Below are 14,423 nucleotides of genomic sequence, written 5' to 3' on the forward strand. Positions count from 1 at the left end.
ATCATTGTAATATAAAACCTACCACCGAACTAGGTCTTATTTTCGGGGTAGGTCTTATATTACAGAAATCCCTGAAGATAGTGCTAGGTCTTATTTTCGGGGAAACACGGTATGTATTTCTAACCATCAAGCCCTGAGTTTTATACAGCTCCACTACACAGTACAGCCCTGTCTGGCAGGAAAGGAGACCTGATTTTTTTCTGTAACACTTACCGGCCCTGCTTCTCCCCATACCTGTGACTGGACAGTGAAAGGAGAAGCAGCAAACTGATAAGCTCATCTCATCTCTCTGTCACTCTGCTTTCTCTTTCCATCGACCTATTCCTTGTTAGCACATGAGCACTAAAGGACCATGAATGGCTCCTTGTGCTGCTTCCCCTCTCCCAGTCTGATCATTGCTACAGAGGCTGATATAAAGTTATTTGTAGGTTTATACACTGGCAGCCTCTGTAGCAATGATCAGACTGGGAGAGGGGAAGCAGCACAAGGAGCCATTCATGGTCCTTTAGTGCTCATGTGCTAACAAGGAATAGGTGTATAAGGAATTTTGCACTTAAAAAAATACATTGATGTATGAATACAGGGTTGCATTAATGTGTGTGTGTTATATTTGCCTGGAGTTCAGCTTTAACCATTACAAGCTTCTATTTCTCATTTATCAGTCATTTTGCTCATGAATTGTTTATTACCTACACCTAGACCAGCTCAATTTTCTGCTAGTGTCACAGACACCACATCTAGCACAACACTCCATGCCAGACAGAACCTAGCAATATTTAAAGACGCCAACACCAATGCAAAATTGTATTGCGTTTCCAAATATCAATGAGGAACGCTTCTATGTTGTACCTCATTACTACAGTGTTCCAAATGTTTGAAATGGTGATTTTTACAATACAAACAGCTATTGAACAGAAAAGTTAGATGCAATGATATGACTGGACTGAAAGGCACCAGTCTAAAGGTGCCCACACACCTTGCGATAATCGTACGATAATTGCGGGAAATCCCGCGATCGTACGATTATGGCAAGGTGTGTGGAAGGCGTGCGACCGTTTCTACTGTACGGTCGCACAACTTTTATCTTAGGAACATGTTTGAAAACCTGCCGAGAATCGTACGATTGTCGGCGGGTGTGTGGCATGTTCGTGAGATAAATGCCGCACGGGCCGGTGTGCGCAAGCGCACACTGCCCGTTCAGCATTGCGGTCATTGGAAGCCCGCCCCTCAGCGGGGCGGGCTTGCAATTATCGCAAGTACGATCTGCCTGTCCAGGATAGGCAGATCGTAAGTTTTTTAAATTACCTTACAACCATCGCAAGACAAAAGTCTTGCGATGGTTGTAAGGTCTGTGGCCAGCTTAATGGAAAGCACGGCCCTGCTTTAAATGAAGATTTATATTGGTTTCACCTTATACATATACATTATACACATCGTGCAGCATCTGGCAGCACACGCTACACTAAATTTGATTATAATTTGAGCAAAAATGTGCATATATTCAAATGACTAAGGCTGGGTTCACACCTAGGCGTATTGTATACGCGCGTTTTTACCGCGATTCGCGGTAACAAAAACGTGCGACAAACGCGCGTTTCCGAGGGCTACTTGGCTGTATCCCCATGGAAACGCGAGACCAAAACGCCCCAAAGCAGTACATGTACTTCTTTGGGCGTAGGCCATTTTGTATCGCGTTCGGACGGGCGGAAATACGGCAAGGTGTGAACCAGACCCATTGAATACAATGGGATTTAGATGTTTGAGCGTTTTGTAGAGCGTTCGTTGAGCGTTGAACGCGCTACAAAACGTTCAGGTGTGAACCAGGCCTAAAGAAGAACTACTGCCATTTCATTATGGATACTGTATCTTGGGAACATGGCAAAAGTTACTGTTTCAAGTGTTTGCGACAGTCTAAGGAGTCATTCACATGGGCATGCACATCTGTACAGCGTGCCTGCCCATGCAGAGACCTACTCCTGGGAGGGACAGGTGCAGAGTGTAATTGCATGTAATCGCCTGTATATCACTATGGAAGGATGTGGCTGCACTCGGCTACACGCAGAACAAAACCTGCACATCCATGCAGACCCGGGTGGCAGCACTTGGATGCAGACCGTCTGTGCACAATTACACACTGAACCTGTCTTTTCCAGGATAAGGTCTCTACATGGTGCGGGCACGCCATACATATTATAGCCCTAATATAGCAAATAAAAGAAGGAGGTTAATACAACAATACAGTTTTATAGCCCAAATCCAGCCAAAACCTCTTTTCCCCATAGAGTGGTTAAGGGTCCCTTCTCTTGCATCATTTTATACTGTACATAAAAACATTTCCAACAGCATGTCTCCTGTTGTGCAGCCAAAAAAGTTGTTCCCACACAACCAATTAAACATTGTGCCCAACGCATGGGCAATGGTGTTATATACTATGCCAATTAGAATCTTATTTGTCGCCATTGCACTATTTAAAAAGTTATTTTATAGGCTAAAATGTGGTCTGCGCATCTACAAATTTGCACCCTCATACATGTTCCCATGTCCCACTGAACCAATTATGAAATATTGTGCTCATTGCAAGCGCAATGATGTTGTATACTGTGCCCAAACATTCACAGTGCCTCCCCCTCCTCTCAGCGCTTCCACCATTTGAAACTCAGATCAATATGACACCAAGATGCCACATGAGCAACTCACGCTTGAGATCTCACTCCCATATTGTGAATTTTGAAATATGGCGGTGAGATCCTGTGCATCTGAAGTAGTGGCAGTACACTACTCCGCATGCCTGGGATCTCGCTGTCATAGTGTGCTTTTAGAAATATAGCTACAAGATCCCATGCATACGTGGCAGTACACTACCGTGCATACGTGGGATCGTCTCAAAACTGTCTCTAAACTGTTGCAAGCTTGCTGTGAACCTTATAGAGGTTACCTCTAAGTCTACAGGTTAAACATGTGGGAGGTTTTAGCTGGTTGGGGGTTTGCGGTGCTGGTATTTGTTGTTGCATAGAGGGTTACACTGTATTTGCTGTGAATTTTAATCAAGTCTGAACTAGAGATGCACCGAAAATTTCGGACGCGAATGGCACTTTTGGCAAAATGCTGCAAGTGCCATGACGGCCAGAACTGCGACTGAAAGTTCAGTGCATCCTAGCTTCTCCCCTCCCCGCTGGGTGACGGTCTGTGTGCCTTTCCGATGCACTGGCCGACACCCAGCGGGGAGGAGAGAAGATTTCAACATGCCGAGGGGTAGGGGAGGAGAGCGCTGTCAGCATTGCAGGAGGCCGAGCTCACCTCCCGGTTTGGCCTCATGTATTAGGATGGAGAGCGGTGATCGGAGAGCTCTGTGATGTCACAGGAGGCAAAGCTCAGTAGAAACATATAGCGATTAGCTGATCACTGAATGTTTGTAAATAACTGGACATAGTATGTACCAGTTATGAATGAATAGGAAGTGATCTACACCACTTCATATTCATTCATGATTGTGTACATAGAAACTCATACTATATCCACGAGTTATGAATGAACAGGAACACTCAGTATAGAGGATTCCGGTTATTTTTTAACAGGGGCTGCTAAAGAGAGATTTAGGACTCTGCGTCTCTGTGTCCTCCATCTCTTTTTCTAATTTAAAATGGAAATATAAGAGGTCTGTTTAGACTCCCTGATATTTCCCTAGAGTCCCCAGCTGTAAAGTAAAGAAAAGTAAAATAAATAAAAAATAATTTTGAAAATGTTAAAAAGGTTGGGGAAAAAAAACAAGGTCCTTTTCGGTTTTGGCCGGACAAATTTTTTTAGTTTCGGTTTCAAAACTGCATTTCAGTGCATCCCTAGTCTGAAGTATTGGAATTCTCTGGATAGTGCTGTCTGTTCGTATATTATTAGTAAATATTGTTTACTATTTAGATCTTATTAAAGCTGTGTATCCAGAACTTACAGATATACACAGCCAACCTTCTAATTGGCTTTGTCTATGTTCTAAATAACACCCACAAATCAATTATGCCAAAAATTCATAATAAAATGCCTCTTGACCATTTCCCTGGAGATATTGTACCTTACAATTCCCCTAACAATCTTGAAGACTATACTGAATATCCAGTTGTTTTTTTAAATTCATTAGAATTTCCCAGAATACCCTGCCATGTATTAGATCTAAAAGTTGGTGCACCTGTTATGCTTTAAGGAATTTCAAACCTCCAAGACTGTGTAATGGTGCCGGACTTCAAATCACAAGCTTACGCCCAATATTATAATATATATATATATATATATATGCATCTATACCTGGAGGTGAATATCATGGAGATACTATTCTGCTTCCAAGGATCCCTTTAACTCCAGCAGATTTTGATATATAATTTAAAAGATTGCAGTCTCCTCTGAGATTATGTTTTAGAGTGACTATTACCAAAGCTCAAAGCCAAACTTTGCATGTTGCTGGGATCCAACTACAATCACCATGATTTTCTCACAGACAATTATATGTTGCTCTTTCTTGAGTTGGCGATCTAATCAATGTCTATATTTTTACAAAACCGGATAAACTTTACAACAAATGTAGTTTATACTTTTAATATACCTGTTCAACGAATTGGCACACTTTTGCTAGTATTGAAAAACACTTTTAACAGCATATATCCCTCATGTCTAATGTTGTGTGTAGAGAAAACTTGAAATGGAACGGTCTGTGCCCCTGTGCTGTGCTTTTAACTCTCATCTCCTGTCTCATTGAGAGTGAGTCAGGGAGACAGAGAATGGAAAATCTATTGACTACGGACCAGCCAAAAGCCGTAAATTTTCTCAGTAGAGTTAAGATGTCCATTCTCCTAGGACACTTGCAGAAAATTGAGGCATGCTTGCAGTGGGAGAGGTTATACCAGGCGGGTCACTTTATTTTGTTTGTCAGTCCCTGAATCATGTGTCCCTAAATGAAGAAGAGAGAACACACTTTTTTTCAGTAGAGAAGGAAGAATTTATAACCTTTCTGGGTTTGTTATTAATATGTGTGCCTTCCTGTACCAGTAATCTCAGTTCCCATATTTATTTTCCTGGTGTCACCTTATCCTGGTGTGAAGAAAAAAATGAACACACAGCGACAATAATCTTATGAAATTTATAACCCTTCCCCACTCTATCAATAATTAAAAAAAAATTGGCTGGGGTTGGGCTTTAAAGATCCCCGATATCTTTGGAAGCATTTACAGTGGTAAGTTAAGCTGGAAAGTTGCAAGAAGCTTACAGATAGAAACTGACTGTTAAAGATTAATTACGGTTTAATGTGCTTGATTTGTGTAAGAACTAAGGCAATGATGAAATCTGACCTTACAGTCTTACACAGAGGAAAGTTGCATTGCCTGCTGGCACCTGAATTTATATGACCAGGGCCGGCGTTACCATATAGGTAGGTCAAGCAGCTGCTTGACAGAGCCAGCTGTGGGGGTCGTAAAAATGTGACTGGCCGCAAGATAGCCGCGGCGGCTCTGATCACACCTGTCAGCGCTCCCTCTCTCTCCTGCCGGCCGATAAAAAATTAAATAAAAAAATTATAAAAATAAACATTTATGAAAAAATAAGTAAAAAACATTAAAATGATAAAAAGTAAAAGATAGTAAGATTTAAAAAATTAAGAAAATTAACAAATAATTAGAAAACATTATAACAAATAAAGTGAAAGAGAATCAGATAAATAAAAATGCTCTTTCGCGTGTGTAGGCAAAAATCTTTGCACCGGCCCTGTATATGACAGCAAAGAACAAATAATGAATCTTAAGAAACATTGTGCAAACTGTTCAATAGCACTTTCAAAACCAAAAATAATAATAAATAAAAAGGTTAAAACTTTATTGCTTCCTGCCATATTATTGCTTAATGTGACATCTCATTCCTCTTGGAAGCTCTCTGCTTCATGGTGTGCACGTTATATCCTGTTCAGCACTGACATTAGTATTGATATTGTGTTCAGAACTTTCCCTATGTAATATCCTACTTATGATGTGCCAAGTAGCACAGTCAGTCGGAAACACATGTATTAAACGCGATAACCTCACCGAGCAGGAAGCACATGCTCAACTGCGTCGCAAAGCAAAAGGGTGTGTGAGTCAATGTCAGCCGCAACCACTGGACAGGTAAACCGATAACTTGGTAACTTGTCTGTTCAGTGACAATTAAATGATTAAATATCAGCTCATATCTTACTCTGTCTGCTACGGGTGGAGGATCCAGCAGAGCTAGGTCGGCTGGTTTGTTGCGGTCCAGACTGGGAAAACTGAGGAGCAATAGTCGGAGTCTTAGCTTTACGGGGGCTGACACTCGGAACTTCAGGACTGCGTGGCATCCAGGATCTAATTCAGAAGGGGGAAAATGGAAATAGACACAAAAGCAAAATAGTGTTAATATGATAGCATTGAGATAATTAGGCACAAAATAAACAACTGACCCGACCTTGCTGTTATAGGTGAACCAATCTACATCTAACCGGAAAGATTTTCCCCCCCAAAACTCTCTTCTGAAGAATGTAAATGCAGTCTCTTGTCCTACTATAGAATGTATTTATATAGGATGCCTCCAACATTTTATATGCTGTGAAACACATAAAAGCACAAAGAACTGTGATGTAGACTATATAAGATTGGGGAGGGGATCTTGTTTTATACACGTTTAACTTGCACCAACTTATTACATGCCAGCTTGGCTAAAATCGTAGAAAACGGGAGATCACCAGTCAAAAGCATTGGACGCTGGCTTATTTATTGAAGAAAAATGTCACAAGCGTCATTTAGCCAACGTTTCGGGACCACACAGGGTCTCTTCTTCAGGACGACATAATGCCATCAAAACACGGCGCCATCCGTGCAATCACTACGAGCGCCACGATCATTAATCAAGGTTCAATCGCTGTAAGGAGTGCAAGTGACAATACAGTTTGGCTAAAATGACACCATGCAGCTGGAGTCACCCGAAAATAATCAAGAGGCTGGAGTGTGGGGTCAAGTCTGAGGGGTTGCCATGCAGTGTTGTATCATATTTACAGATTTGGCATATTTTGATTTTTGCCGGCAGGCACTTTACAGGTTATCTTTTAAGTCTTGCTACAAATCTGACCTGTGCTGGCAAACAAAAGTTAATGAGCGTATGGAAGGTCTCATTATTCATTTCCAAAGGGTGTCAGTAAGGTCAAAATCACAGATTCAATTAGTTTCTATCAAAGGTTATAACAATGGTTTAATATATGCCAAATTTTAAATGAATGCACCTTTTTGATAAGCACCCTTGGCTTGTTTAATAATAAAGGTAAATGAGGTATGTGTTTAGTTATGTTAGTAAACCAATATTGTTCTTACACTCTGTTAGATATTTCTGTAGGAGAATATTCCCACAGGGAATATTGGGTTACTGCACACTGAAAGCACACAACAAGTGCTGAAATGGCTGTCGTTATGTACCAATTGTGAAGAATTTACCTATTACTGTGTCCATTATTTTTCTCCATACCCAAATCCAGCATCTGAGGAGAAGGAGGAGTTACAGGTCCTCTTTGATCAGACCGACTTGTTGGTGAAAAGACCTGAGATGACTCTGTATCTACAGCTGTGAGGGGGATAGAAGGAAAAAGTTTGTAATTATTCAAATAATAATGATAGAAATTATATATATATATATATATATATATATATAAAAATGTCACCAGTCAGCATGACCAGACTATAGCCTTGCAATTTATGATAAAATTGTTTTGCGACATATAGAGCTTTCTTTTGGAGGTATATAATCACCATGGAGGGGGTTATTTTTTACTATATAATGAAAAAAGTACAGTAAATTTAGAAAAAAATATTACTCTCACTCCGACATTCGCGGTGATATGTAACATGTGCGGCACAATCGTCGTTTATGCTCGTAGGCGCACCAGACGCATGTTTGCATGTGTATGTGGGGGGCGGGGGACTTTAAAAAAACAAATAGTTTTTTTTTGCTTAACTTTATTGCTATCACATGGGGGGGCTCTCCAAGACCCCTAATGCCACATAGGGACCACCAAATAAGCTGATGAAGCAGAGATCTGCTTCACCAGCTTCTGAAGCTGGAGAGTGACAGCAGAATGCAGAAATGATGCACTATACATCACTTCCTGCATTCGGGGACTGCAGAGGAGATAAGAGGGACATGTGTAACAATCTACCTATTAAACTCCTGTCACAAAGCAGCCGTGCCAGTCCTGGCCGCAGCGGATCTCGGGACTGGCAACGGCAGTGACAGCTGCTAATAAAAGCGATCGGACGTCTCTAGAGACGCAGATCGATTGAATGTAAAGCTCCTGGCAGGCCGTTTAATTGCAACAGCCGGCCGGAAAGCTACATCCAATTCAAGCAGATCCACATCCCATTCAAGAAGAGTTTTCTACCACAAGCATTGGAACACGGAATCCACATACCTCACCCCACGCCGATGACTCCACATGACTCCCTTTATGGTTTGCACTGTAAAAACATCTTTTTTTCCCATTTACAAATAACATTGCCATGCTTTGTACCATAAACAGATCAGCGCGGTACAAAGTCAGGATCCAGGAGAGTAGTCGAGAGGCGGGCAGAGGTCTTGACACCAATGGGCAGCAAGGTACAAAATAGGCAGGCAGAAGAATAGTCAGGAAACAGACATAAGTCACGGTGTAAATCCAGCAAACGACACATAGGTAGGGTCACAAAGGAAACTAACCCAAATCAACGGGCTCAGAGCACAGGAAGTGTCTGGTATTTAAAGCTTGAGTTAATTGAGGCATTAGCGGCATAGTGGTTAGCACTTCTGCCTTGCAGCACTGGGGGTCCCCGGTTTGAATCCCGGCCAGGGTCACTATCTGCATAAGAGTTCTACCTGTGCTTGCGTGGGTTTCCTCCGGGTACTCCTGTTTCCTCCCACACTCCAAAGACATGCTGGTAGGTTAATTGGCTTCTCTCTAAGGTGGCCCTCTATGTATGCATGTGAGATAGGTACCTTAGATTATAAGCTCATTGAGGGTAGGGACTGATGTAAATGTGCAACTATGTAAAGTGCTGCGTAAATTGTCGGCGCTATATAAATACCTGTAATAAATAATAAATCGCAGATTTTCTACAGCTGGTTGGCAGTTGAAGCCACCAAAGTGTCCATAAGGAGAGTTACTAAGTACAAAAAGCTGTCAGCAGAAACCAAGGCCTTCAAGTGGCTGAATATCCTACTTATGATGTGCCAAGTAGCACAGTCAGTCGGAAACACATGTATTAAACATGATAACCTCACTGAGCAGGAAGCACATGCTCAACTGCGTCGCAAAGCAACAGGGTGTGTGAGTCAATGTCAGCCGCAACCATTGGACAGGTAAACTGATAACTTGCACAGTCTGTGCACTTCTGTGCCAGAGACCCAGGTTCAATCCCCGAACAGGTGCTGATCAGACAGGCGTGACAACCTCTAGCATGCATGTTCCAAAGGTAGCCACTGCACTCTGTGAAGTAAATGCCTGGGTGCTCATCCACAATGAAATATACATACAGATCCAAAGTAGATATAGAGGCATTCACGGAAGTGGAGATAAGTCATAGCAACAGCATTTTATTGACCATAAAACGCTGTTGCTTTGACCTATCACGCTGCAAGGCCAGCGAGTGCCTCTATACCTACTTTGGAAAGATATACTGTACTTATTTTTCTATGCATTTTACTTTTTTTCCCTTTGCTACAATTACAAGGAGGCTGATAGGAATTTTCATTTTCTAAACAGCAAAAGTACTTCAAAAGTCCTCACTCACTTGTGTACTTATAGGCTAGTGTTTCTTGAACTATGGGTTGGGCCTCCAATTGGGTTACGGATGTGTTTGTAATAGGTTGCTACTTGAATATTTAGCCTAGTTTGTTCAAGCGCTAAAATCAGTGCTGAGTCATATAAACACACTGACTATGACTGAAAGCACAGATCATATATATAGGAAACAAGCACGTGTGAGGTCACATGCAGAGGGTATAAAGCCAGCCATGTACCGGTAGATTTTCATACAAACATTGATAAGAAGTTGTCAGGTCATTCGATAATGCCTTTAGAGACCTGACAAATGCCGTGCGAAATTATGTTTGATTTTAGAAACAAATGGAATTTATCAAACGAACATCTCATTTACTGTTAGAATTCTGTTTGGCAAAAAAATTAAATCCTGCGCCTTCGATTTTTTAGTCACTGTGTTGGAAAATCTTTGTCAATTTGACTCCATTAACTATTAGAAAATCGAATGAACAATCCAAAAAGGATTTTTTTAACACAATGGTTAAGGATTTTCAGGTCCCACCCTTGGCATTGGGGACAGTGAACAGGTTGGAGTAAAAGACCTGGAAAATTTCTGCCTCTGGAACAAGGACTTTGCCCCCTAAGAAAGGAGCTAACCTAGGAAAGTGAAGAGATCCACCCACCTTTGTAAGAGTGAGGGTGCCCCTTCATTGCAAAGAGAGCTTACTTCCTGCCTTAGTGGCCTTGAGATGGAGCTGCATACCACGTTTGGGTTTGGAATCTGCCTATGAAGGATGCAAGGAACTTTTCTTATGGGGCGGAGCAAAAGATTTAGCTACCAAAATCTTAGGCTTATTCTGAAGCAAGAAGGTACTCTTTCCACCCATTGAATTTCCTAATATAAATATCCAATGATATGTCAAAAAGATGTCCTCCAGCAAAGGGCATGCACTCAAGGCATTACTTGCAGGGGAGCTTTGCCAACAAATACTTCAGCCAAAGGATCTATTGCATGTGGACAGACAGACGTCTCACCCCACATATCTCGAGTAGAGTAATCGTCAGGCTGTTCAAGCAGTAGCGCAGGACCACAGGAAAATGCTCCAGCTGTATCAGAACCTCAGGGTCAGTCAAAATAGAACCAGGGTTGCTGGCCATGGCCTTGGAGTAGAACAAGGTCTGACACACTGCCATAGAGGCATCTACAGGTTACATGACAGTGCCTGCAAGGGCAAATAACACCTTAAAGAGGGTTTCTAACCTCTTCCCGTGTAGCTGTTGAAAACAGGTACATCCTCTACACTCACGGACTGTAAGAGTCTTGTACAAACAAGAGATGGCAAGGTAGGAACTCCTTAGCACTTTTTAGTTCTTTGACAGATGTGTGGTTAAATTAACTCACAAAAGAGGTGCTTGCAGTTGCGGCAGATGAGAGAAAATAGGTGCACTTTCCCTATAATAATGCACAACCAAATCTGCTGTTAGGGTCACAAAACAGACCGAAAATGCTAATATTTGTGCACACAAATAAATGTCTCCCTTTGTTAAGACTTTTGAAAATGAATTACTTAACAGTACAAGCATCTAGAGAGGCCAGGGATGGCTTGTTTTAAAGCTCCTTTACTACTTTTTTAAAGACACCCTGTCACCAGACCATTCATTTCAACAACAATCTTCCCACAAAATTACAAATGCATTTAGCATATTGTAAACATGTTATTCACCTGTAAAAGCAACTCTTGTGTGGACAGCCAAAAGCCCCCAAAAGTGCTGCTGGGCGCCACCAGCTTGGATATTATGCCAGCAGCTCCAGCAGGCTTAGAGCTGTCACTCATGTGAAACTCTATTGTATGACCCTTAGCTCCTCTCCCAGCAGCTACATAATAGTCTGTGTAGGAGGTGAGGGAGGGGTGGAGATGCTGGGCCAACACAGGCAGTAATTAGAAACTTCTAGAAGTAGAGAGGGCAATTAAGTGCAGGGAAGGAGAGGGGCTGAGCTAGGTAATTTACTTTCCTGGAGTAATCAAATCTTCAAGTTTAAAAGGCGCATGTTGATGGGGACAACATGTTCCACAATGCAAATCCAATGGCGATCACAATCAAAGACAACCTGCTGACACAATTCACCAAGGCTGTGTGTATGATTTTCCCCATGCTGGACTCCAGACGCAAATGACATATTATTATACAGGATTTATATAGCGCCAACAGTTTGCGCAGCGCTTTACAATATAGGGCAGACATTACAATCACAATACAATTTAAGACAAGATGGTAAGGAGGGCCCTGCCCCTGAGGGCTTACAATCTAAAAGGGAGGGGGAAGTGATACATGAGGAGGGAGCTTGCGTGGGGATGAATTGTTTGAGAACGTGATGGTTGAGCGGTTAGGTTGAGGTGGGATAGGCTTCACTGAAGAGATGAGTCTTTAGGGATCGCCTAAAGGCAGTCAGAGTGGGCGACAGACGGACAGGTTGGGGTAAAGTATTCCAGAGGATGGGAGAGACTCTAGAGAAGTCCTGGAGGCGAGCATGGGAGGAGTTGACAAGGGAGCTGGAAAGTAGGAGGTCTTGGGACGAGCAGCGCCGACGGTTAGGGTGATACTTTGAGAACAGGTTTGAGATATATCCGGGGGCAGAGTTGTGGACGGCTTTGTAACTGATTGTTAATATTTTGAATTTTATCCTTTGGGCTATTGGAAGCCAGTGCAGGGATCGGCAGAGGGGGGTTGCAGACACTGAGCGGTTGGTTAGGTGGATGAGTCTAGCAGCTGCATTCATGAGCTCTGCTGGAATGTAAATAGTAGTGTCGGCTAACCTGGCTTATGGTCAGTGACGTCACCCAGGATCCCTGCTGGCTTGTTTACAAAGTGAGGCAGCAGTCGTGAAGTCATTCATTTAGTGGCAGTAGTAATACCTCCACTAATTTAACACTGCTGGATTACTTTGAGCTGAAACAGCCAGAGGTTCAGATGGGTAAACTGGTCAAATCTGGCCATTTAGTTGCCCCTTCTGCGAACCTTTTGTTCTACTTGAACCCGAAGCTTATCCCTATTTACTACTAAATATCATCTCATGTCTACAATATCAATATTTTTCTCAGGTCTTTTTTGTTTATTGGAAATAAGCATTGCATTAAAAAAAATCTTGCATATTGTGTTGTCAGATGATGCTGGTAGTTTGCAATAATAAAAACAGCAAAGAAGAGTATCTATGCACAGCTAGTTTCCTGTAAAAGATACAGGAAAATAGTCTGATTTCCTGGTTGGTCTACAGAAGATTTTGGACACAGTAAAGTTCTTTGAACATCTGAACATGTGCTTCCCTGACTCCAGGGTCACATAGCGGACACAGCCAGCGATGCCTGCAATAACGAACAAGTCACAAACAAAAACAGAACAGTGACATGAGCCTCCAAGCAGCTGTTTAACATCGACCAATTTTGTCCTTGGTGGAATGGTAAACAATGACGGAGAATGTTCACATTTTATCACTTGATTCTTTTATCATGGTGGCAAGGGTTTTTCATTTTTGTATATGTTGTTCCTTCCTTCCTAAATTAAAGATGTCAATGTTTGAGTGACAAGGCACAAAGCAGATTTTTCAAGAAATGCAGACTAATCAATACAAAAGGATACAGCTGCTAGTGCAACCAATCATACTAGTTTGTAATTTAAATGAAGAAAAAAAAGACAGGACAGAAAAGTAGTCTGATAGAAAATCATGGGAAATGCTACTTACATTTATAATAAGTCTCATTATAAATGAGCTGTTCTTATGTTTTACCAATTCAGAAATAAGCAGATTTGCATTTGGAGGTCTACAAGGGTTAAACAAAAGAAAAAACATTTCCAGCTAACGTGAAGGCTCAACATACTTTGTTATCAGAATTACTTACACATTGATGTCACACTGTAATCAGCAGTAGTGGGGCGGCTACCACATCGTGTAGGGGGTCTTGATGTGGAATTTAAAGATGCTTTCTGAATTATAAAGTTGTTTGATGAAATTAAAGGTGAGACTATGTTCTCTGACCTAAAAAGGGAATGGCAAAAATGAATAAATATATGCAGTAAACAGCTATCATAGAAAGATGAAAACCCCAATAATAAGTATGTGGAGGTTCTTAGGGTTGCCAGGTCATGGTATACCAAGTGGTAGTTAGTCACATTCAACTAACTGGTTCTTTAATGTTCATGTTCCTTCTTCTGGTGCATTTTCCTGACACTAATTAGAACTGAAGAAGTGGCTTGGATAATCTATGAAACATCTTCAACATTACAGAACAAGTCCAGTTGAATGTGGCTAACTACCACTAGATATCCCAAAAATAAGATTTAAAAAAAGTGCATAGTGCATTACCTGTCTGCTAAGCTCATGCTTTTAAGTCATTTAATTTAGTAAGTATGCAGCAATATCAGAGAGAAGGCAACATTTCCAATCTGTGTAGTTCTTCTAGGCCAGAACTCAAAGTATTGATGTTATTGGACCATTATGGCAGCTAAGCAACTAGCATCTTCACAAGAAGGTCAGCGATGGCAGCCTGCGTACTGCTCTTGTGGCAGGTTACTTCAAATGCATGCAACATGTTAGATTGCTAATAATTAAAAGCATTTTTTTAGAAAATGGGATAAACATGGCCAGAATGCACGCTCACTGAGC

At 41.6% G+C, this 14,423-nt stretch overlaps 1 protein-coding gene across 1 annotated transcript in view; it reads right to left on the reverse strand.

Annotated features, from left to right (window-relative positions):
• Positions 1-14,423, reverse strand: part of LOC108801932 (lisH domain-containing protein ARMC9-like) — a 73,328-nt gene that overhangs the window by 6,944 nt on the left and 51,961 nt on the right. The window contains exons 14-16 of the mRNA XM_018573839.1: positions 13,660-13,796; positions 7,470-7,596; positions 6,205-6,350 (exon numbers count right to left, since the gene is read on the reverse strand). Coding sequence (XP_018429341.1) covers positions 6,205-6,350; positions 7,470-7,596; positions 13,660-13,796 — 410 coding nt within the window. The remainder of the gene's footprint in view (positions 1-6,204; positions 6,351-7,469; positions 7,597-13,659; positions 13,797-14,423) is intronic.

This window comes from Nanorana parkeri, unplaced genomic scaffold (assembly GCF_000935625.1).
Source record: "Nanorana parkeri isolate BGI_ZX_2015 unplaced genomic scaffold, ASM93562v1 scaffold2565, whole genome shotgun sequence".
Classification (NCBI taxonomy): domain Eukaryota; kingdom Metazoa; phylum Chordata; class Amphibia; order Anura; family Dicroglossidae; genus Nanorana; species Nanorana parkeri.